Source organism: Actinia tenebrosa, unplaced genomic scaffold (assembly GCF_029948245.1).
Source record: "Actinia tenebrosa isolate PJP-AT-01 unplaced genomic scaffold, QUT_ActTen_1.0 PGA_scaffold16__25_contigs__length_10494907, whole genome shotgun sequence".
Lineage (NCBI taxonomy): Eukaryota > Metazoa > Cnidaria > Anthozoa > Actiniaria > Actiniidae > Actinia > Actinia tenebrosa.
In genome coordinates, this window is record NW_028292576.1 from 4,252,539 (window position 1) to 4,275,981 (window position 23,443).

At 37.8% G+C, this 23,443-nt stretch overlaps 2 protein-coding genes and 1 long non-coding RNA gene across 7 annotated transcripts in view; all 3 read left to right on the forward strand.

Annotated features, from left to right (window-relative positions):
* LOC116300769 (substance-K receptor) overlaps positions 1 to 13,223 on the forward strand; it is a 66,434-nt gene extending 53,211 nt beyond the window's left edge. For 4 of the 5 annotated variants that reach the window (XM_031709695.2, XM_031709697.2, XM_031709698.2 and 1 more), the window contains 3 exons: positions 1,482 to 1,599; positions 7,834 to 8,921; positions 9,897 to 13,223. In XM_031709695.2, the coding sequence (XP_031565555.1) occupies positions 1,575 to 1,599; positions 7,834 to 8,921; positions 9,897 to 10,061 (1,278 nt within the window). In that variant the 5' untranslated portion in view covers positions 1,482 to 1,574 and the 3' untranslated portion in view covers positions 10,062 to 13,223. Of the gene's footprint in view, positions 1 to 1,481; positions 1,600 to 3,271; positions 5,654 to 7,833; positions 8,922 to 9,896 lie in introns of those variants that run through there. The other variant, XM_031709701.2, reaches the window with a different exon arrangement.
* Positions 13,224 to 16,194: 2,971 nt separating this feature from the next.
* LOC116300763 (uncharacterized) lies at positions 16,195 to 18,744 on the forward strand. Its single transcript, XM_031709689.2, has 2 exons — positions 16,195 to 16,443; positions 17,670 to 18,744. Exons 1-2 carry the CDS (start codon positions 16,231 to 16,233, stop codon positions 18,045 to 18,047), a joined length of 591 nt encoding a protein of 196 aa, XP_031565549.1. The 5' UTR covers positions 16,195 to 16,230; the 3' UTR covers positions 18,048 to 18,744.
* A 337-nt stretch (positions 18,745 to 19,081) lies between these two features.
* Positions 19,082 to 22,510, forward strand: LOC148910603 (uncharacterized). The gene is made up of 2 exons (XR_016119931.1): positions 19,082 to 19,447; positions 21,200 to 22,510. It is a non-coding gene; the product is annotated as an uncharacterized LOC148910603 (long non-coding RNA).
* Positions 22,511 to 23,443: the final 933 nt, after the last annotated feature.

Consider the following 23,443-nt stretch of genomic DNA (forward strand, 5'->3'; position numbering starts at 1 on the left):
CAAATAGTCCTCGTGTGTTTTCCCATAGACCACGTGTCATTCCCTAGAGTATTATTTTTTGTTTAACGATACACACGAGAAAGACACATGGATATATGTATACAACTTAAAGAATCTTATTCTCAAAAGTCATACGAGGTCTGAAATGGGCAAAAAACATTACGTCAAGTAGATTTGGTCCATTTCTAACTCATATGAACTAGGAAGTCTGTACCATTCCATTTTTTTACGAAATCCGCATTCCAAAATCCAAGTCCTAATCTTTCCGTATTCAAGATTTCAATCTAATCCTTCACATACAACAAATGATTTTGTTTGTTCGATGGCGCTTTCTGTCGGTGATTGCGGAACCTTCAGTACGTCACATAAGATTTTTTCAGTTTTTCTTTAAACAATTGTAAGCATCCTTTACTAGAATCATCTAATTTTTTTTGATAGCATGTCCAGCTTTCTATACTGATTCCAAGATCCGCAGTCCATATTCCAGATCATTCGTAAGATTTATTGTTAATGTTTTTCGTTCGCTCTTCTGTTCTGTTCTGTTCTGTTCTGTTCTGATGTGTCTGTTATGTCTGTTAGTTCTGTTTTTTTGTCATGTTCGGTTTTATGTTTGTCTGTTATGTTATGTTGGTTGTTATGTAGGTTTGTTCGTTAGGTTATGTTATTATGGTTATGTTAGGTATGTTATTTATTTGTTTGTTATGTATCTTATGTTTGTTAGTTGGTTGTTATGTTTTATTTATTCTTGTTTTGTTATGTAATTTTATGTTATTATTCGTTATCTGTTATGTTCTGTTATCTATTTGTTATTATTTGTTTATGTTATTTATGTATGCATGTTTTGTGTTATGTTTTGTTTGTTTGTTATTTATGTTTGTTTGTTTGTTTATGTTTGTATGTTTTTTATATAGTTTTTATTTCTGTTTCTGTTTCGTATTTGTTTTTGTTCTGTGCAGTTTGTTAGTCGGTCTGTTCTGTTCTGGTTCTGTTCTCTCGTTAGTTGGGGGGGTTATGGGGTAGGGGCGGGGAGAGGGAGAGGGTTTGGGGGGGGGGGTGAGGTGGCAGGGAGATGGGAAGTTCGGGAGGGGAGGGCGATGGGAGAAGGGGGGAGGAGGGGGGGGGGGAGTCTCTTTCTTCTCTTTCTTCTGCATTGTTTGTGGGGAGCGGGTAGACTCTTAGGGTTTGCGGGAGGCTCGAGGGAGGGGGAGGGCTTAGCCTTTTCTTCGTTCTCTTCTCTTCTCTTCTCTTCCTTGTTTTTCTCTCTACTTCTTCTCTCTCTCTGTTCTCTTCTCTTGTCTTCTCTCCTCTCCTCTGCTCTTCTCTGCACATCCCATTCCAGTGCTAGTCATTCAAAGTCCACAATCCAATCCAGCGTTCCAACTGTTTAGACAGACATCCAATGAGAGTGACGCATATACGGCTGTTACAACAGGATGTTGATAATTTAGATAATGGAAATCTTATTTAACTTATTTAAACAGCTTGTGGTGAACGTAGTTGTACGTTAAATATCATCCAGGGAGCCAAACTGAACAGAATCAAGCGGACATCGACGAGGCTTGTATCCTTCGACCATGAATACGAACACTTCTACAATAGGTTAGTGTACATTCACACATCTCTTTATTTCTTTATTATTATTATTTTAAATATAAAGTCGAAAAGAAAAATTGGGGAAAGCTTTTAGGCCATTCGTAAAATGGGGAATATACTATGTAAAGATTTAAAGGCATTTTTCTTGGAGGATAAACGTTTTCTCTTTTTTCCCTTTAATCCTTTTAAAAGCTAGTGTCTAACTGCTTGGCATCTAATATATGGTATATATTTAGAAGCCGCGGTTTAAATTTGTGTTGCTGTAGTGTTGTGTGAAACTCTCCGGCTCCTCGAGATCATATTTATCTTTCTTCTCTTTTCTAAAGATGGTGTTTCAGGCTTCAATTTTCACATAGTAGTTGAAGAGTAAGAATGTGACTTGACGGATTAATTAAGAATTCGCAATTAAAGCTTTGTTATAAGTGACTGGGGGACGTGGTTCTTGAACAGCCTAATAACGCGAGCTAAATTTGGATCTGAAACCCCCGAAAACCAAATGACGAAAGGTCGAGACTAGGCGAACGGGCATCTATAGTGATTGATCGATATGTTCGCAATAAAATCCAATTGGTTTAGATATATAAGGAAAAATCTTTATATTTTATCCCCGTTTCACCTCCTCTGCCAAAGGCTTACTTTTAACTTCTCACGTGAGCTATACAATTCTCACGTAAGCTGCTTGCTTTGAAACTAAAATAACACCTTGATTTGATAGATTTAGAGATAGATAGATGTGTCTGTCTTTCTGTCGGTTTTAAAATGGTTATATTTTGAGCTACGGTCTTAATTTGTGCTTAATGTAGAAAAAAGGAGTCTTCAAATTGGAAAGGTCAAAGTTGAAAGCTCACAAACGATGCCTTTCCTGTGGTGTTTGCAAAGCCCTTCGGTAATTTAGTGTGAACGTCTTTTTACGAAGGAGGAAAGGAAGGAAAAATTGAAGGAAAAAAGAAACAAGTAAAGAAGAAAGGTGAGAGAAAGGAAGAAGGAAAGGAAGGAAGGAAGGAAGAAAGAAATCAAAGGAAGGTAGAAAGAAAGAAAGAAAGAAAAAGAAAGAATGAAAGAAAGGAAGGAAGGAAGGAAGGAAGGAAGGAAGAAAGAAAGAAAAACAAAAGAAAGAAAAAAAGGGAGATGGACTAGAATGATGAATGATGAATGAATGAATGAATGAATGAATGAATGAATGAATGAAGATGAATATGAATAGACCTTATTTTACCGACGGTAATATCCCTCGATTAAAAATAAAATTGCTTTCCATGGAAGCCGTGATATATATATATATAGTAGAAATATATTACATCATTAAAATACTCTACAAATTTATAAATCAGAAAAGTATAATATGAAAAGTTATTACAATTTTTCTTTAAAAGCTGTTCCAAAAAGAGAGAGAAAGAAAGAAAGAAAGAAAGAAAGAAGAGAGAGAAAGAAAGAAAAAGAAAGAAGAAGACGAAAAGAACGATAGAACGAAAGCAAAAGAAAACGAAAAGAAAAGAAAGACAGAAAGAAGAAAGAAAGAAGAAAGCAAGAAAGAAGACCTACAACCCTCCAACATACGCAGCACCCACTACCGTCCCCCACCCAGCCCGAACAGCCTAAACCCACCGCAAATACCAACCAAACAAAAGAGAGCAAAAAAAAAAAAAAAAAAAAAAAAAAAAAAAAACCAGAAGAAAATAAAAAGAAAAGAGAGAGAAAGCAGAACAAAAGAAGAAATAATGAATGTTTCGCGCTTCCGAGCTTGACCAAACATAGAGCAAAAGACAAAACTTTAGCAAGCTAGTTATCTGTAAAATCGAAAATAAAAACATTTCTCAAAACACAGGCCTCCAAACGACTTCTTTTATAAGCCAGAAAACGCCGAAAACATAACAATTAGGAATCTTGAATCCAAATTATACCGATCCCTCCACCTGCTCGGCGCCATGAGCTAATGAGAGACAAAACAATTAAAACATTAAAGCTTATCTTCTCATCTCGTAGCCTTCAAGTATTGATCACGTCCAACTCACTATCAATCGTGTTCAAAAACCTAATGGATTACAAACGAAATCTTTATCGCTTGAAGAAGTGTCTAAGCCTAGTATTCTTAGCCGCTTATGGAGGCAAAGAAATCATTGGTTAATCTTTATTCTAGATCTGTAAACCCGCGAGTTTTTTGCCGCCTTTTAAAAATATGGTCGTGTGTTCCCCGTCAGTCATGCCGAGGGCGACGTAACAGGTTTTTTTTAATAGCTTTGAATTTGTAATCCATTTTCATCGAAGAAGCTTTTAATTTGGCAAATGGAAATACCTGATACTATTGGAGGTTGGTATAGAATAAAATTAAGTTCCTGCCGTTTGATTTTGTTTCGTTATATTTAATTTCCTGGTCTAATGTTAAGAATGGAAAATACAACAATGTTTAGTAAAAGGAATACAGAAACTGAGTCAATGGTTGAATTATACTAGAATGGAGTTTTCATATTCCATAGGGAGAACATGTACATATGTTGGCCTCACGAGGTGGCTTGATCTTGTTCTTGATCATTCTCTGTCAAGAAAATCTAGTAATAGTCTTGATTTTAAACGATTTTAATGTCCTTGATCAAAATGTGAATGTAAACAAACATACGGATAAAAGCAAACAGGAAAGATAGATTATCAAAAATAGAAAATCCAAGAAAAATAAAAAACAAAAAATTGAAAGATAGCCGAAAATAGGAAAATAATTACTCTGTAAAATGGGGTATGGAAATAAGAGAGAACAGTAGATTAAAATGGATAGTAAGACCTAATAAAGATGAAGAAAAGGATAACCTTATAGTCATAAATATAGAAGATGATGATATAAGAAATGTAAGGGGGATGGCTACAAACGAGCTTGTAGATGAAAAGAAAAATTAGTCAAAGATCGAATGAAAAGAATTAGAAGGGGAAAAACAATAGACCATTGAGTAAAACTAATCAAATAAAATTCATCGAAGATGAAAAGACTCCTAATAAAACTATAATTTCTTTCATCGATTTTCATAAACATGAGAACTCTGTCTCCAAGTTGCACAATGAAATTTGGCTTTTCGCTGCCGCCAGTCAAAAATATGAAAGGTACTGACTGATTAGGTTTGATTGACGGCAGCAAAAAAACAAATTTCATCGTGCAGCTCGCGAACACAGAGTTCGCATGTTTATCAAGATTGCAGTAACAATATTTCATGCTTCAGGAAGTGAATGGACTTTATTCATTTGAAAGGAAGGTTTTACATTTCCACAAAATAATAAAAAATATTTACATTTGAAGTTAACATTGACCAAGCGATTATGAAAAACGGAGATCCAAAGATTAATATTTTGAAAACGGCGCCACAAGGGAGGCAAACATTAAGATTAATTTGACAAATACTGGTACGAAAAGGACTGTTTAAACAGGCAGTCCACTAAGTACTGTTAAAGTAAATAAACGCGCTGTACTTGGGGACAAAGGAAGTTGGGAATTGAAAAATAAAAATAAAACGAATATATAGAAAATAGGTCTTTTGTTATGAATTTCCGAGAGATGGCTCCATCTTCCACTCAAACGACTCCATCAAAAAACCATTAGCTTTTCTTACTTTTTACTTTAGAAAGGCTTCCTTCCGTTATATATTTCGTAATCTTTCAATAGCGGTTGAAAGACGAAATTGACGTTCTCCCTTTTAATTTTTTTTTTTGTTTATATTCAAGTCACATTCAATGGGATTAAGAACATTACTTGCTAGTGTGCTTCCGGTCACATATATAAAAAGAAATGTTACAAATTTGTACTTCAAGAGTAGTTCATATTGAGCTTGGAATCAGATATTGCTGGGCTCGCTTAAGTGACGCTGTCTTGTCTCTTCGTGGATCAATACTCGACGCATCCTTTTTTTTAATAGAAAAAGAGAAGAAAAATCTGAAAAAATAGGAAAGATTCTCAAATCGCTACAGACCAACACGCAGCGATTTTGCGATTACCGCATTTATTTTCTTTCTGACAAGTACAGATTCGACTTTTCATTGTCAATATCGAGAGCACTCTTATTTGAAAAATCAGACAACCAAGGTAAGCCTTTGTGTGAGAATTTTTGGTGTTATCGTTAAAGCATTTCATCAAGCATCGCGTTCATTTTTCAACTTTTCCTAAACAGCTCATTATTAAAACCTCGCTTCTAGCTCTGTTGCGGATCGTGAGTAAATCCCTCTTAGCTATATTGACATGTTTTGCTATTTGTGACAGAGGTTTAGCTACTTTGATGAAAAAAAACGGAATTTTGAGATTAAGTTTAACCCATAATATATCAAAACTCACTCTAGTACTTCTTGAAGAAAGCGGTTTAAATCTCCAACACGAACATTATCATTAGTTTTGCGTTCACTTAAGATAAATTGTATTCGTTTGAAATACTACTTTGTCGAGAAGTTTCTCATTAGAGAGGTAAGCGCTACTGGATTTATTTTTGTATCTGTTAAAAGCCAAGGGGTTTTTGAAAGAGTGGGAGGTTTGGCGATTGACTTACAGCACGTACAAGAATTTTTATGCGATAGTATTATATTTTCAAGTGCAAAAGTAGAAAACTTATTTTAAGAAATTAGTAAGTGTAGTTAATTCTTGCTGAACATTCTTTTTGATTTACTCGTTTTTTGATTTGCAATGCCTTAAAATACTTGCTTAAGTGTAAGCTACTCGACTAAGATAAATATATCTCCTATGAGAGTAACTCGGTTGTCACACTTTGTTTCTTATGGCGTATTTTTCTCAGCTATTTTATCGTTAAATTTAAATAGATTGTTTCATTCATTAGAACCCGGGGGGGGGGGGGGGGGGGGTACTACCACCCCAACTTGGGTAGGGGTGTGCCGCCAGGACCTCAAAACCCTGACCCTATCCCAGACTTAATATTTTGATTTTACATACCCTACCCGAAACTAAAACTAAGAATTGTACACCCTATCCCAGACTAAAAGCCGGAAAATACGGTCTTACAAGCGATTGCAATCAATATTTACTAACGTTTTTATTGTTTTTGTGTCGGCAGAAAGCGTAGCCTATTCGCCAGACAAAAACGACCAAATCGTTAAACCTATTCCAGAATAAAATGACACCCTATCCCAGACAAAATGTCAAAAAATGATACCCTACCCCAGACCCAAAAGCCGAAAAACCATACCCAATAGGGCGGCACATACCCGTATAGCAAATATAGGGGAGTACCCCCCCCGAGCATTAGAACACTACATCAAGGAACAATTTAACAGTCATTGTTCTTATGAGTCTTTTTAACAGTCAAAATTCTTGACAATAATTAATTTAAAATGTACAGAGTAATATATACACAGTAGACTGACTATAGGACCTATGTTGTACTAGTATAGAGTACGTATATACACTAGTATAGATAGAGTATGTAATATATACACAGTAGACTTACTATAGTACCCATGTTGTACTAGTATAGAGTACGTATATACACTAGTATAGATAGAGTATGTAATATATACACAGTAGACTTACCATAGAACCTACGGTTGTACTAGTATAGAGTACGTATATACGCTAGTATAGATAGAGTATGTAATATATGCAGTAGACTGACTATAGGACCTATGTTGTACTAGTATAGAGTACGTATATACACTAGTATAGATAGAGTATGTAATATATACACAGTAGACTGACTATAGTACCAATGTTGTACTAGTATAGAGTACGTATATACACTAGTATAAATAGAGTATGTAATATATACACAGTAGACTTACTATAGAACCTACGGTTGTACTTAGTATAGAGTACGTATATACACTAGTATAGATAGAGTATGTAATATATACACAGTAGACTGACTATAGAACCCATGTTGTACTAGTATAGAGTACGTATATACGCTAGTATAGATAGAGTATGTAATATATACACAGTAGACTTACTATAGAACCTATGTTGTACTAGTATAGAGTACGTATATACACTTATAGATGAGTATATTCGAGTCCCGCCGAGCTCGGTGTTGTATGTGAGTAGAGTTGTTTGTTGGTCCTCTCCTGTGCTTCGAGGGTTTTCCGGGTTCTCCGGTTTTCCTCCCTCCGCAAAAATCAACTCCTAAATTCCAGTTCGATCACGGAATGAGGGCCACAGGTTTGTTAGCCACTGGCTATTAAGTGCTACCCTCGTGAAAAAAGGACGTTTTTTAAAAATTATTATTGCTGTTTTATTTTTATTCAATCAATTATCTTCATTTTCAGCGGGTTCTAATTTCACAACTACCTCGAGCCTCACAACTCTTTTTATCAATTCCACCTCCACTATGATTCACACGACCTTGTCAACGCTGATTACCACCACATTTCAACCAACAACCAACGAAACGTTTAGCCAAGCCAACGACACTGGAAGAGGACCCTCGTGTAGAACAACTCCTTTAGATGCAGAGCGTGTTTTTCTGATCTTCTGCTATATCGTAATCTTCGTGGTCACTATAGCTGGGAATGGGATCATTATCTATGTAGTCAACTGCTATAGAAACATCAAGACAGCGTTTAACCTGCTTATCGTCAACATGGCGGTAGCCGATATTCTAGACGCAGTAGCAGCATCACCTACAAGTATTTCTTTTTTTATAGTCGGACGAAGGTTCCCAAGTGGAGCGATAGGAGAAATCATCTGTAAGCTACAGATGTTCATTCAAGATGTTTCGATTTCGGCGTCTGTTCTTACGCTCACTGTCATCGCCGTTGATCGGTACTTCGCGATAGTCCACGTGTTACGCCGGCCAATGGGAGTGCGTTCGGTAATGCGAGCCATCTGTGCTATATGGGTGGTCAGCGGACTCACCTTCATGTATGAGTTTTATCGAATGCGCCTTGTACCTTATGGTAAGGACGCCGTGACGTGTACTGTTGTTTGGGGCGTGGACGACCCTGAAACAGTGAACCTTCTCTTTATGACCGACATGTTGATGAAACTGATATTCCATTACGTATTGCCGCTGGTCGTCATGATTATCGTTTATACTATAATTCTTTTACATCTTTGGCAACGCAAAGCTCCCGGCGAGCTTAGTGACAATCACCAAAAGAGGCTCGAACGCCAGAAACGAAAGGTCATTAAAATGCTGGTTACTATAGTGACGGCTTTTGCAGTTTGTTGGTTTCCGGTCCATTTCAATCACGTGATGATAACATTCCATTGGGAGAGGTACCGATGTGCTCTGCCGATGGGTGTGATTATGGCCTTCTACATGGTTGCCCATGCCAACGCTGCAATCAATCCATGTCTTTACCTCATCTTTAACCAGAACTTTAGAGATGGATTTAAACATATCTTCAATAAGGTAAGCATTAGAGGCTTTGCACTATCACTCGAAGGCAGCCATGACCGGAGGCACAAACACTGAATCTGGTCTAATCTAATATATATAAGAAAGAATTTGGAAAAATATTATATTGTTGGGCCTCCTGTCATGGCTTACATCACGTCCGCACCATATTGTCGTGCCTCCTGTCATGGCTGACATCACGTGGTACTATTGTAAGTAATTAGATGTCAAAGGGGCTTTATTGGAACTACCCGCACCATATTGTCGTGCCTCCTGTCATGGCTGACATCACGTGTTGCTATTGTAAGTAATTAGATGTCAAAGGGGCTTTATTAGAACTACCCGCACCATATTGTCGTGCCTCCTGTCATGGCTGACATCACGTGGTGCTATTGTAAGTAATTAGATGTCAAAGGGGCTTTATTAGAACTACCCACACCATATTGTCGTGCCTCCTGTCATGGCTGAAATCACGTGGTGCTATTGTAAGTAATTAGATGTCAAAGGGGCTTTATTAGAACTACCCACACCATATTGTCGTGCCTCCTGTCATGGCTGACATCACGTGGTGCTATTGTAAGTAATTAGATGTCAAAGGGGGTTTATTGGAACTACCCGCGCCTCTCTCGGGTTCGATTGGACTCGTGAGCGGGCATACACGAAGAGTTTGTTAGGTCTCTCTTTTAGGTTTCTCTCTCGATTCCAGTGTTTAAAGAAATCCCATATTTTCCTATTTTTCTCCCAAAAATGAAATCCCTTTACAGTTTTCTGCGCTATATTAATAGGTAAGCGTCCCTGTGCATTGAAGCGAGGGCTGTGGTGACCTGGACCATTATTCACTCCATCATTCCAAGGTCACCGCCGTCCTCGCTTCGATGCACAGACACGGTTACCTTCAAGATGGCGCAGGGGACCTATATTTTCCCATAACGCGCGTGCGAACAGTTGTACATTTTATTTATACAGTTTTTCTTTTGGTTCCAATTGTAGATCCATCGACGGGATATCACGATTATCGAGAGGACGTCGACCACTAGAGATGTGATCAGTAACGCCACAGCTATCCCAAACATTGGTTACCATCCCTCCACGCCTCAACTGACTCGGCTCAATGCGTCATCCTCTGGGGACGAGATGGCTGACTCTAAACTCTAAACACTATAAGATCCATCCAGCCAGGAAATGCAATAATTATTGCAAAGGAAGTCTTGAAAAAATGGACCTAAAAATGAGGAGACACCAAAGACTAGAATGACAAGTTCTTTTGAGCAATAAGTTGGAAGGGTTAAAAGGAACCGGTCTGTGTCGTACTCGAATGGAGGGGTAACTCGAGAAAACGAGCGAGAGATACGAACACATCTATTTCTCTTAGTAGCCAGTACGTTGGTCGACTTACAAATATTTCATAAAAAAGTTATCCGAGACAAAGGCAATATAGCCTTTGCACCATCACGTGCCCATGCCCATAATACAGGTTGGACTGCCTGTGGTTAGATTTCAGAACAATTGTTGGGTTTCACTCAGTTGATAAAAGTTTTTGAATCTCATTATCTGCTCCAAATGGTGGTCAAACACTGACCACCATGTTCTGTCAACCAGAAAAAGATTCTATTGAAAACTTGTGATTCAGCTGATGAACATTCCGCACGAGACATGAAGTGAAAGCCAGCTATATGATTGTATTGTTCCTGCCATCTAACATGGCTGCCGTCACGTGATGCTGCAAAACCTCTATAGGAGCGAGATAGTTCATTCCAAGAACCAAGAATCTTATTATTTTTCTCGTCGAAGACAAGGAAGTTAGAGTTGATATACAGTCAATCCAAAAAATGTTGTCGTCGACCAACTCAAGCCTAATCGCCTGGACCGAAAGGATCTCTGGGTGAAGCTGAGTTGACTCTGTAATTTTATCTGACTAGTTATGCCTGGTTTACAGCACGAACCTTCGTAGGTAAGCGGGAAGTGTTGAAGGAGAAGTTTTTTTAATGCCTTCATCTTTTTTTCGGAATTGTGAGCTGAATCATAACTACTTTGTTTTTCTTTCCCTAAGCCCAAAGACATGCATTTGATGGATTGTTTCTCGCCATTATTATCTTAAAACAATTAATTCAGAACGAATATTTAACCGCTTCAATGATTTTTACCCATATTCCTTTCGGTCCAGTCGCGTAGGCTTGAGCCGGTCGACGACAACATTTTTTGAATTGACTGTATACAACCTCGTTTGTAGTCAACGAAAACATTTTTTAAAGTCCTCGATTATTTTTGTTTAGTTGTATACACAGAATTTCTTTCCGTCTTGGAATGACGACTTATCGCTTAATAGTTACCAGTCTCCTTTGGTGCGTTTATATTCCTTAATTATAAGTTATTCCGAGGTTGAGTGAAAGACTGGATCGTGTTGGCATTGCAATGCATTTTGGGGTAGTTTTAGGGTACGAAATAGACGCCATCTTGGAAAATCTGTCTCCTAAGAGAGTCCCATAATGCATTGTAATACCAGCTCGAGCCAGTTTTTCCTCATCCTTGCAATGGTTTATGAACCTGTCTTAGACCTAAATCGTGGAATAAGATTCTTCGAGTAATAGTAATAATAATAATGTAAATAGAGTGAAGGCATTTAACCCGTGAAATAAAAATTATTAGTCAACGTGTAATAGTCAAAAATACACAAAAGAAAACAATGGAATTAAGGTCTACTAAAGTGTATTAGTCTAATATCTATTTCTCGGGTTTAATGACTTCACTCTAGTAGTAATAATAATAATAATGATGATGATGATAATGATAATAATAATAACTTTGATATTTATACCACGCATATTGCATATGCATATACTCACATGCGCGAGAAGTTAGATCGACATTGATGTATCATTTCAACAAAGAAATAATACTCTAGAGAATGACGTGAACAGAAAAGGCAAAGCTTTGTGTACGCTCAACCCTCAGTTTTTGGTTGGCGCGCTTGAAAACAAACCAAAAAAATTAGCACATCTATTATCCATTCCAAAGTTAAGGATAAAACTGGGTCGAGTTCGCGTTGCAGTACTGAATTGTGGGATTGTTTCATGGGACGAAATAGACGCCATATTGACCCTGTTTTTCCCTCAACCCCTGAATGGCTAATACACCTCTTTACCTTGGGCTTAAAGTGCAGATGAACCCTTCGAAATACTTTCAGTACTGATTACATGAAGTAAATAGTTGATTGGTAAAATATTTCTTGATTTGAGTGATGCGTTTGTAAGTTATGAAGGTTTATACTTTCAATATGCTAATGAGTGTGACGTCTATTAAGGCTTAATTAAATATACAAAATCGATCTGGTTCATAGATACAGTATTTAAAAAGCATCATTATTTTATTCGTGGTTTACATGGAAGCTATTTAAAATTTGTATTTTCAAAATGGCCAGCATTTAGTATTGCTAGTTACAACAAAAACATTCAAATACCTTACTGACGTCATCATCATTAACACATCGGAAGTATAAACCTTCATAACTTAGAGACGCATCACTCAAATCAAGAAATATTTTACCAATCAACTATTTACTTTATGCAGAACCAGTACTGAATGTATTGTCAAAGGGTTCCTTTGCACTTGAATGTTTTCCTATTTCCGACCAGGTGTCATTCCCTAGAGTATCATTTCTTTATTTAGCAGTTACGCATGAAAAAAAGGCATCGCTAACCCTCTCTCGCGTGACTTGCATCATTTTTTCAAGTAGAACCGGCTTCTACTTCAGAAAACAATTTTTCTAAAGATTTAAGTGTGACGTGATCGTGCAACTTAAAATTAGAACGCACGTGTCAATCAATTCGACTGATTAAGATTACGCGTGCAACTTTTAGGATTTTTTTTTTTCGCTAAGAGAAATTACATATTACGCAGTGTTAGTGACACGGAATTTATTCTCAAGATAATTTACATATATTGGAATATTTGGTCTGAAATGGGGAAGTGTCTATTTACGCCCTATAAATCTGATGGAAATTTTAGAGCATAACATGGTGTCAGTTATGTTATAAGGTCTATTTTGTCATTCGTCATTTTTGTGTACCACGACAATGATTATTGATAACCTTTATTTGATCAAATAATACGCGAGCAAAATGTCTCTGCCTATCTGCTTGACAATGACAAAATGTTTTTGAATCACTTGTACATGTTCTACGATAGATTTATAGCATGGGTGCACGTAGAGATTCTGATCGCCATTTTGATTTTTTTAAACCTACGCACTGTGTACTATTATATGTAATAAATATATATGATGATAGACTACTAATAAATGTTTAGTTCGTATGCTAAGATTATGTTAGAGTTTGCTCACGTTAAAGATAAATATGAAATAAAAGATTGAAATAGATATATTTTTTGAGCTTCCGGAATCGTGAATAAATGAGCGCTTCCGGGTTAGGTATGAGTTTAGTAAATAGTCTTTTCGCACGCCCATTGCTGTTAGAGTGAAGGCATATAACCCGTGAAATGAAAAATACTAGTCAACGCGTAATAGTCAAATAAACACAAAAGAAAATAATGGAATTAGGCGGTCAACTAAAGTGTATTAGTCTAATATCTATTTAACGGGTTTAATGGCTTCACTCTAATACAAAAAGGCGACTAAATGAAAACAAATTCGATTTTATTTGTTATTGGAATCACTTCAATACAAGGAGATTTTTTCTTTTTCTTTGTGACTCCGCTGAATAAAGAACATTGCGGACACATCGGAAGGTTGTCATGTAAAACGTGCATGCTCATCATCGATACGAGCAAAAAAACTTTGTCAATTGCTCTTTGAATTGTCAAATGGTCGCTAAAAGTGAATAAAGATAAGCAAGCGAACAAATAAATAGTCTGAGAAAACGGGCGTTCTTTTGCTCCCCGTCTGCGTCCCACCTCGAAAGCAACTGTAACCCCCCCCCCCCCTCAAGCATCTTTTCCCCCACGCGAAAGCAACTGTATATCTCCGCGAAAGCAACTGTGCCCCACGCGAAAGCAACTGTATACCTCCTGAAAAGCAACTGTGCCCCCCACCCAAGCATCTTTTCCCCCAAGCGAAAGCAACTGTATACCTCCTCGAAAGCAACTGTGCCTCCCCCCAAGCATCTTTTCCCTCACGCGAAAGCAACTGTATACCTCCTCAAAAGCAACTGTGCCCCCCCCCCCCAAGCATCTTTTCCCTCACGCGAAAGCAACTGTATACCTTCTCGAAAGCAACTGTGACCCCCCCCCCCCAAGCATCTTTTCTCCCACGCGAAAGCAACTGTATACCTCCTCGAAAGCTACTGTGCCCCTCCCCCCCAAGCATCTTTTCTCCCACGCGAAAGCAACTGTATACCTCTTCACAAGCAACTGTGCCCCCCCTCAAACATCTTTTCCCCCACGCGAAAGCAACTGTATACCTCTTCACAAGCAACTGTGCCTCCCCCCAAGCATCTTTTCCCTCACGCGAAAGCAACTGTATACCTCCTCAAAAGCAACTGTGCACCCCCCCCCCCCCCCCAAGCATCTTTTCCCTCACGCGAAAGCAACTGTATACCTTCTCGAAAGAAACTGTGCCCCCCCTCAAACATCTTTTCTCCCACGCGAAAGCAACTGTATACCTTCTCGAAAGAAACTGTGCCCCCCCTCAAACATCTTTTCTCCCACGCGAAAGCAACTGTATACCTCCGCGAAAGAAACTGTGCCCCTCCCCTCCACGCAAGCATCTTATCCCCACGCGAAAGCAACTGTATACCTCCGCGAAAGCAACTGTGCCCCACGCAAAAGCAACTGTGCGCCCCCCTCAAGCATCTGTATACCTCTGCGAAAGCAACTGTGCCCCACGCAAAAGCAACTGTGCGTCCCCACCCTCAAGCATCTGTTTACCTACGCGAAAGCAACTGTGCCCCACGCAAAAGCAACTGTGCGACCCCCCCCCCGCCACCCAAGCATCTTTCTCCCCACGCGAAAGCAACCTTGGCCCCCACGCAAAAGCAACTGTGCGCCCCCCCCCCAAGCATCTTTTTCCACACGCGAAAGCGACTGTGTCCACCTCGAAATCAACTGCATATCCCCGAAACCTCCGCGAAACTCAAATGTGTCCCCCGCCTAAACAACTGAATATAAACCACACGAAAACCGTCAACTGTGTCCCACGCCAAAGCAAGTGTGTCCCCACACCAAAGCAAGTGTGTCCCCACACCAAAGCAAGTGTGTCCCCACGCCAAAGCAAGTGTGTCCCACGCCAAAGCAAGTGTGTCCCTACGCCAAAGCAAGTGTGTCCCTACGCCAAAGCAAGTGTGTCCCTACGCCAAAGCAAGTGTGTCCCCACGCCAAAGCAAGTGTGTCCCACGCCAAAGCAAGTGTGTCCCACGCAAAAGCAAGTGTGTCCCACGCAAAAGCAAGTCCGGGTAGCGAAATGACTAGTAAATAAATGGTCGCTCAAGTGACGTTCCACTGCATATTCAACTCAAACAAAAATCTCGTTTTTCTCAATGTTCCTGTTCTTCTTTTCCATGTTTGTAATTACCTGCCTCTTAGCTAATGGCTTCCAAGTTTAAGCATTCCCATTTGACTATGAACACGACGCGTACGGCTTCCTGTTTTTTCATTGGTGCAAAGCGGAAGCCATTTCAAAGTCAGGAGCTGAGATACAAAATTCGCAGAGGGTGTCAACTATGAAAATCGAGAAAATCAGCCAAATTTATTTTCTTTTATATTGATTTTAAAATTTAGATTCACTCATAAAATTTTCATTTTTGTAATAAATTTGCCTTTCATAGGTCGTGCACAAAAGGTTCATTTTCCAAAAATGTGGTTAACTTTTTCCAGTTTTTCTTCAATTTTATTCTTATCAATGATTATGCATGTACCAATTCCTAAGGTACGTGACACAACTTTAATCTCATTTTACAGTAAAAATCTTATATTTCGTGCAAATTGCGGTTTTCTCGAATAACAATCATCTTGTATTTTAGATCTTCGAGGCGATCGGTTGAACACATTTTCTCCAGATCCGCAGATTAGCTATATGATGTGACACGAGAACCATCTCCTCTCACGAGTCACTCAACCCAATGCATGACACATTTACTCAGTTATAGACAAACATACCAAAAAATATCAAAATAACAGGTAAACACAACCATCTCAAAATCAGATTTGAATTTTCCTTTTTGCATTCTGTGTTTAAATTTTTTAAATTTTCTAGGAATATTTTAAGGTTTAGTTTCAGTGTGATGTACGATGTTTGATTAAAACATGTTTTGAGCTTAACCATCACGTGATGTGAAATGCACTCGATCTTTGACACTCGCCTGCTCGCCTGAACATGGAACTCATTCCAGAGCCAATCTCCATTTATATTTCAATCGGTTTGGTGTCCTTCTTGGCGTTAATATGGTGTATATCGATCTGCTGTTGTAAGGGACCTTGTAGAGAGTTTAAAATCCCAGTGGCTTCGACGTTTGAAGCGCATTTGAGCCCGGCATTAAGGAACTCCTCTTTGAAATCAAAATACGACCAATACTACTATAGATTGTTGGTAAGTCCATAGCAATCATTAACATTATTCTGCTTGTCATCCTCGAATCCGTTCAACAGTGAAAACTTGAGACTCTACAAGCGTTATACAATGTGCTTTCATGAAAATTAGTTCTACACGACTCCAGAACACGACCTCTGGGTCGATCTTCTAAAAGTGACAGCTGAAAATAAATTTTGAAGTTCCATAAAATTTCAAAACCAAAATTCTCAACTTCAGTATTCAAACAGCTCATTTTTAAAGATATAGGATCTTTATAATGGCAAATTCATTATTTATTGGCAATTTTCTAGTAGATATGGCTGAAGAATATTCTCCTTAATTCATGTTTTGATTCTTGTTTTGAATATCATAGCTCATGAAATGTAAACATTAGAGCTTTTGGTATATTTAATCGAATGCCTGATTCAGAAAGGGTTAATTAATTCATTTATGTCAAGCTGCTTTTGTTTGGCATTTTAGTATATCCCTGTTTGTATTGATCATTTTAAAATATCTAAGTTTTATCCGGTAGGGGCATGTTAAATAAAGCCGTCTTACTTAGGGAAGGGAGGATTGGGAATTTTTTACAACCGAAAATTAAAAACAATACATGAAATATATGAACAACTTCTTTCTAAGAATTTTTTTTTCTTTTTTCTTTTATTGAAAAGGGGGGGGAGGGGGGAATCAGTGAATAGACTAATGAATGAAAGAATGAATGAATAGGATGGATGGATGGATGGATGGATGGATGGATGGGATGGATGGATGGATGGATGGATGGATGGATGGATGGATGGATGGATGGATGGATGGATGGATGGATGGATGGATGGGTAGATAGATGAATGCATGCATGTATGGATGGACGAACAGACGTATGAATGAGTAGATGGATGGATGAATGCATGCATGTATGGATGGACGAACAGACGTATGGATGGGTAGATGGATGGATGAATGCATGCATGTATGGATGGACGAACAGACGTATGAATGGGTAGATGGATGGATGAATGCATGCATGTATGGATGGACGAACAGACGTATGGATGGGTAGATGGATGGATGAATGCATGCATGTATGGATGGATGAAAGGACGTATGGATGATTAATTAGCGAGCACTGGCAGAACATTAGAGAAGTTTTAGAGAACACAATAACGTGTAGTTTCCAATGAATCACATCCCTTCATTTGAATATTTGGATTTACGATTCACCCCACTTGTTTGTTGTTCAAAAGGGAGGCAAACGAATTCCATACACCTCGTCACGTGGTCAAGCAAAATCAACCAATGATGGCTCGCCATATCTCGTACCCACTCCTTTCGCTGGCCTCACTTCAGACCAACTACCTTTAAGGAATCGAAGTGGTTACGAGAACGAAGAACGAAGTTGCTCCATGGAAAGCGTCTACTCACAGGACTCTGACCCTGTTAACGTTAACCCTGCTATCAAGAAATCACCTCAAGAAAGTCGTTCAATCCCAACGATTAAGGTGACTTCCGGAACAAGCTCGGAAACCACTCCGAATGAAACGGACGAATCACGAAGATCGAGCGAAGAACAACGAGAAAGAAAACCCACTCAGTTTACTAGGGAGAGCGAGAGTTCAGCTTGATATTCATCAAAGAAACAGTAAATGACCATTAATGTGCCTAGATGTCCCTGATGTGCCAGCATGGGCCTAAAAGTGCCATTCATTTTTAGTCTGTAATTTATGAGCTGTAATTGCCCTATTTCACTATGATGTCACTGCTTGTTTATGTGGGGGATTCAACAAAATTTGCTCCTAGCGAAACAGTTTAATCTAAAATGGGCTTTTTTTCAGATATAATATGTGTTAATATGTACTAAAAAAATATTCTGAGCGTTTGCTGGCTATTCTACTTCTCTTCATGGATTGATACGGGTTTTAGAACAATTTTCGGTGAATTTGCGTTGGTTTGACCCCCTCCGACGACCATGATCCTTTGCGTTTATAGGGCAATTGTTACATGATTCAGGTTGCAAGCAAGAGATTAGGTCTCAGTCAGCGGTGGCTTCGTTTTACGCATGCGCTGTGATAACGTTGTTGAAGTTTGGACTTGGTTCCAGAATTGGCGGGAAAATAGGGAACGCAAATGAATATTTTAATTTCAAAATACAACGGAAATTTTGAAGAAAAAAAAAAGCTTTAGAAGTTATACAGTTAGAAAAGAAACTCATACGACTAATTTATTTTCCAACATTATAGTCAGTGTTTTAAGTTATTACTTAAAATAAAATGAAATAGGCCGACCCATAGAGCATGGTCTCATGGATTAGTCTGGCATCTTTCCGTTTCTCGAGGTCTTGATTCTATATTTGGTTCTATAAATCTCTTGAAGAATTTATAAATAGATATTTCTAAAAGGTATGACATACACTAAACTTGAAGTACAACTGATTTTCAGCATAAATTTCAGCTGTATAATGTCTTTAATCAAAAAGGAAAAAAAAGAGAAAGAAACAGAAAAAGGAAGAGTAAATAAGTAAAAAAAGAATCGTGCCGTAAAACAGATTTCAAAAGTATATTTATTAATATCTTCCAAGAGTGTTTTTTAACTCGTGTTTTCAAAGAAGAGATTTCATTTGCATATAGAACTCTCCCGCGAAGCGTGGATTTTTTTAATACTAAATACAATAACACAATAGAATGGAATATTGAAACAGCGTCGTGCAGTGAAAGCCAACCAATTTGAGTACAATTTACAAGTTTTCTGTTCGTCAAAACATAGTTTTTGCGGGAAAATGGCAAGGGATCATACGGCTGCAATCGTTATATCATCGCTTCTTTTTGGCATTTTCCTTATTGTTTGGGTTCTGACGTTATATTTTTGCAAATGTCGAAAGCCTAAGACACAAGAGCTGCAAACAAACCTCACACGTAGATCATACAGCCCTGGCGAAGAAGAACGAGAAGCTATGATTAGAAGATCTCTGAGAGAAAAGAAGAAGAATGAATCGAAAACTGAGGAGGATGTGTAGATCTTTAACTATGTAAGCCCACTGTTTTCTGGGCGAAATGCTAAATTACTCAGTTATTTAAGGACGCGGTACTCTTTCATGCATTTTGTTTACGTATCCCTGCTAAATCTCTATTTTTATGTAAGATTTCAAGTCAAATTTACTAAGTTATTCCAGCTTTAAAATTACACTTTTTTTACTATTATATTATAAGCACTTTTAATTAACAGAATTCGAATTCGGCGGCAAATTCACAAATGTATTCTTCATGAATCCTTTCTAGTGTATTCATTTTGACTAGAAGCCAAAACATAAAATCCAGTAACGTATTACCGGTACAGTAACAAAACATACTTCGACTCGAATTTCTAATTCACGTGGTTTTGAATCATTTTTTTATCATTGATTTTACATTTAGGAATAAAAGTGAAAGAGAGCGATTAAAAGGCATAAGAAATATTTTGTATTCAAGCATAGTGTTATGCTCGTGGTTCACGCCATTCGTATATTCTTTCAGACACGACAGCAAAAAGCTATACTATTTTGTTCGACTCTACCTGACCAATGAAAGCTTATTTTTTTTAGTACTTCAAAGTTCAATGCAAACAAACTCTTAAACACGGACGCAAGAAAGTTGGCTTTAATGTTTAGTTATCACGCCATTCTATGAGTCGATCAATCAGTGTTTTTCATACGCTAATGTTAGTAATTATTTCAGATGTTGTATGCAAACTCATTTTGTTTTTAATAATTTAACCAGCTTTGTGTTCATTATTCGCCTCCTATTTCGAGATTTTCAAGCCCTCAGGCTTTAGAAACCAAGGCAAAAGAATTTGCTTTTTTTGTTTAAAGATTCAACAGTCTTTTTCTTAAGCCTACATAGATTTGTCGAAGATCATAATTATAATAAAAATTCAATCGCGTTTTAAATATAACATTTTCATAAGAGAATTGTTTTTGTTCCATTCAAAACAGTAGTTAACTTTTTTTTCCATTTCGAGCTTGATGGAACTCTTTTTATTTCATCAACTTCTTGTACAAAGAACGCTTTATACAGTATTATTTATCAATTGAGAAGGTTTTCTATCAAATGTTGCTCATTATAAATGCGAACGGTCTATATATAGCTATTAACCGGGTTAATAACTATATATTGACCTCGCATTTATAATGAGGGTTATAACAAAAATAAAGCCTTGTGAATAACAAAGAAAACCGTGTCAATTGAGAAATAATAAGGTTTTTCGATTTAGCATCTTTTTCAACATTTTGGCAATATCATATTGAGTATAAGAAACACAAGTGTGGAAGGAATGGAAACTTGCATTGCGACACAGTTGCATGGAGCATTGCAGCGTGTAACCTACAGCGCAATTTGAAAAATGTTACGAGATAAGTTGCAGCAATCGTTGCGAAAAGTAGAATTCGTTTCTACTTTCGGCAACGATTGCGTCTCCGTTGCAGCGTGTAGACACTCTTGCAATTTGTGTCGCAATGCTGTTGCAAGACAAGTTGCAGAGTAAATTGCTGCGTATAATTGAGCATGAGAAGTCTGTTGACCGATGTTAAATCAAACACATCTAACGGTCTTACTCCTTAGTATCAGTAATGAAAAGCTGAACCATGCGCATGCTCTGTATAGGAAACACAACAGATTCGAGCCAGCATTTCTTCTTGTTAGCTCTCACTTTCTCAAATCATGCGCAGAGAAAAAATGTTTTAAAAAAATCGTAAAAATAAATACAACACGCTAAATACGTAACATCAACATCGTTTTTTTTGCAGATATTTTAATACTGTGTTGTGTGGCCAGGGCAAAGGAAGAAAATAATTTTACTGATGATGGATATAAATAATGGACAACAAGATGACGATGAATGAACTATAACCCTTTGCCGTGCTGGATATCTTCAAAGCAGCGAAGTTTGATGCATTTGACACATTTGTTTATTAGCTCAGTTCTTTTGATAAAGTTGAGTCATCCAGCATGGCGTCTCTAAGGGACTAGTTTTGAAAAGAATTAGTGTTTCGGACTTATTTATCGGGTACTAAGGCCCCTTCCACACGTATCCGCAAATTTTTTTTTACGGATACGGGTTGTGTCCACACGTGTCCGCAAATTTTTGTGTCCGTATCCGCAAATTTTACGAAAACGGATACGTGTGGACGGTGAAAACGATTCGAATACGCTGCGTGTGGACGCAAACATTTTCGTATCCTCAAAAAATAATTTGCGGATACGTGTGGACGGGGCCTAAAGTAAGAGTTAAACGAAAAGGGAGGGAAGTAGAATATGATGAACATATACTATATTGAACATTTTTTATAAAGCGAATTTAAAGAGAGCAACTTAACAAACAGACATCAGTTTTTTATGTGTCTGTCCTCTTATTGACGATAAATTGCGGCTACACCTCGTGAATCCACACTACTTTGACAATGTGATGACAAAATTTATTGTCAATAAGAGGACAGACACATAAAAAACTGATGTCTATTTGTTTTTTACAATAACGTACAAAAACGATAAAAGCTTCTCATTTTCAGCGATCAAAACAACCAACGGAAAGAGCGCGCAATCGTTGACGTCAGCTTTATCTGTATGTCCTCTTATTGATGATAAAAAATAACCAATCAGCGCGCGAGAAATTTGTAAGTTATTGTAAAAAAGGCTTGTTGGGTATGAGTTCTCTAGAGAGGTCTGATTGTTTATGAGCTTCTCCGAACTCGAGATCAAGCAAAATGAGCCAATCACCAAAGTTTTTGTATTAACTCCGTAGTCTAAATAATGTTTCGTCAGTTCAAACCACATACACTTGAGATACCTTTCTTCATGGGTAAATAGTAATGATTTTATCAGTTCTTAGGGGACATGTTATTAGGTAAGAGGGCAGTCATAGCCGCCATGTTGGTTGACGATCCGATCGATAACAAAGCATTCCTTTATAGCAACCAACATGGCAACTGTTTTATTGTTATTTATATCTCAAGGGATTTTGAGTCGTGTGGTTGCACCCCAAGAATTGGTCTGAGTAAAAAAACTTTTGTATAATTATTCAAACTAACAAGAGAAAGGAATGAAATTAATTTTTAGTACTATGTATAATGCTTATTTTTTTACGGGCCAGCTAAAATCAATCTAATATTAGCGGCCAAAGTTGAGGGAAAAAACTGAGTTGAGTTGGCATGCAGTAACTCGTTTCTTATTTGCAGCAACTCGTCTAACATGCAGCAACTCGTTTCTTATTTGTAGCAACTCTTCTAACATACAGCAACTCGTTTCTTATTTGCAGCAACTCGTCAAACATGAAGCAACTCGTTTCTTATTTGCAGCAACTCTTCTAACATACACCAACTCGTTTCTTATTTGCAGCAACTCGTCAAACTTGAAGCAACTCGTTTCTTATTTGCAGCAACTCGTCAAACATGAAGCAACTCGTTTCTTATTTGCAGCAACTTGCCTAACGTTCAGGAACTCGTTTCTTATTTGTAGCAGCTCGTCTAACTTGCAGCAACTCGTCTAACATGCAGCAACTCGTTTCTTATTTGCAACAACTCGTCAGTCTAACTTGCAGCAACTCGTTCCTTAATTTGCAATATCGGAGGGACGTAAAAGAACCCCTTAGGACGTATTCATAAAACCCTTGGCAGTGATCATCCTTAGTGCCCACTTGTCATACTAACCACCTCTCACGGATTGTAAGCACTTTTGAGTATTCATATAGAAAAAAGAGCTATATGTAAATCATCAATTAATCCCTCCCCCGTTTTCCACCCCAACTCTCCCTGCTAATTTCTAACAGTCCCTCAACAAATTCAAAAGTTACGAGTTTTTAGCGCAGTCCAACATGGCGGCTGTCATTTCAAATACTGAAAAAGACTAAACGACCAATAGAAATGGCGAAAGACATCCGGGAAATTTTATGGAACCACCACCTTATTACATAACCCATAAACACAGAAATCATTATCAATGTCTTGTGTCTCTAAATTTTGTAACAATAGCATTTGCATGAACACGATAAAAAA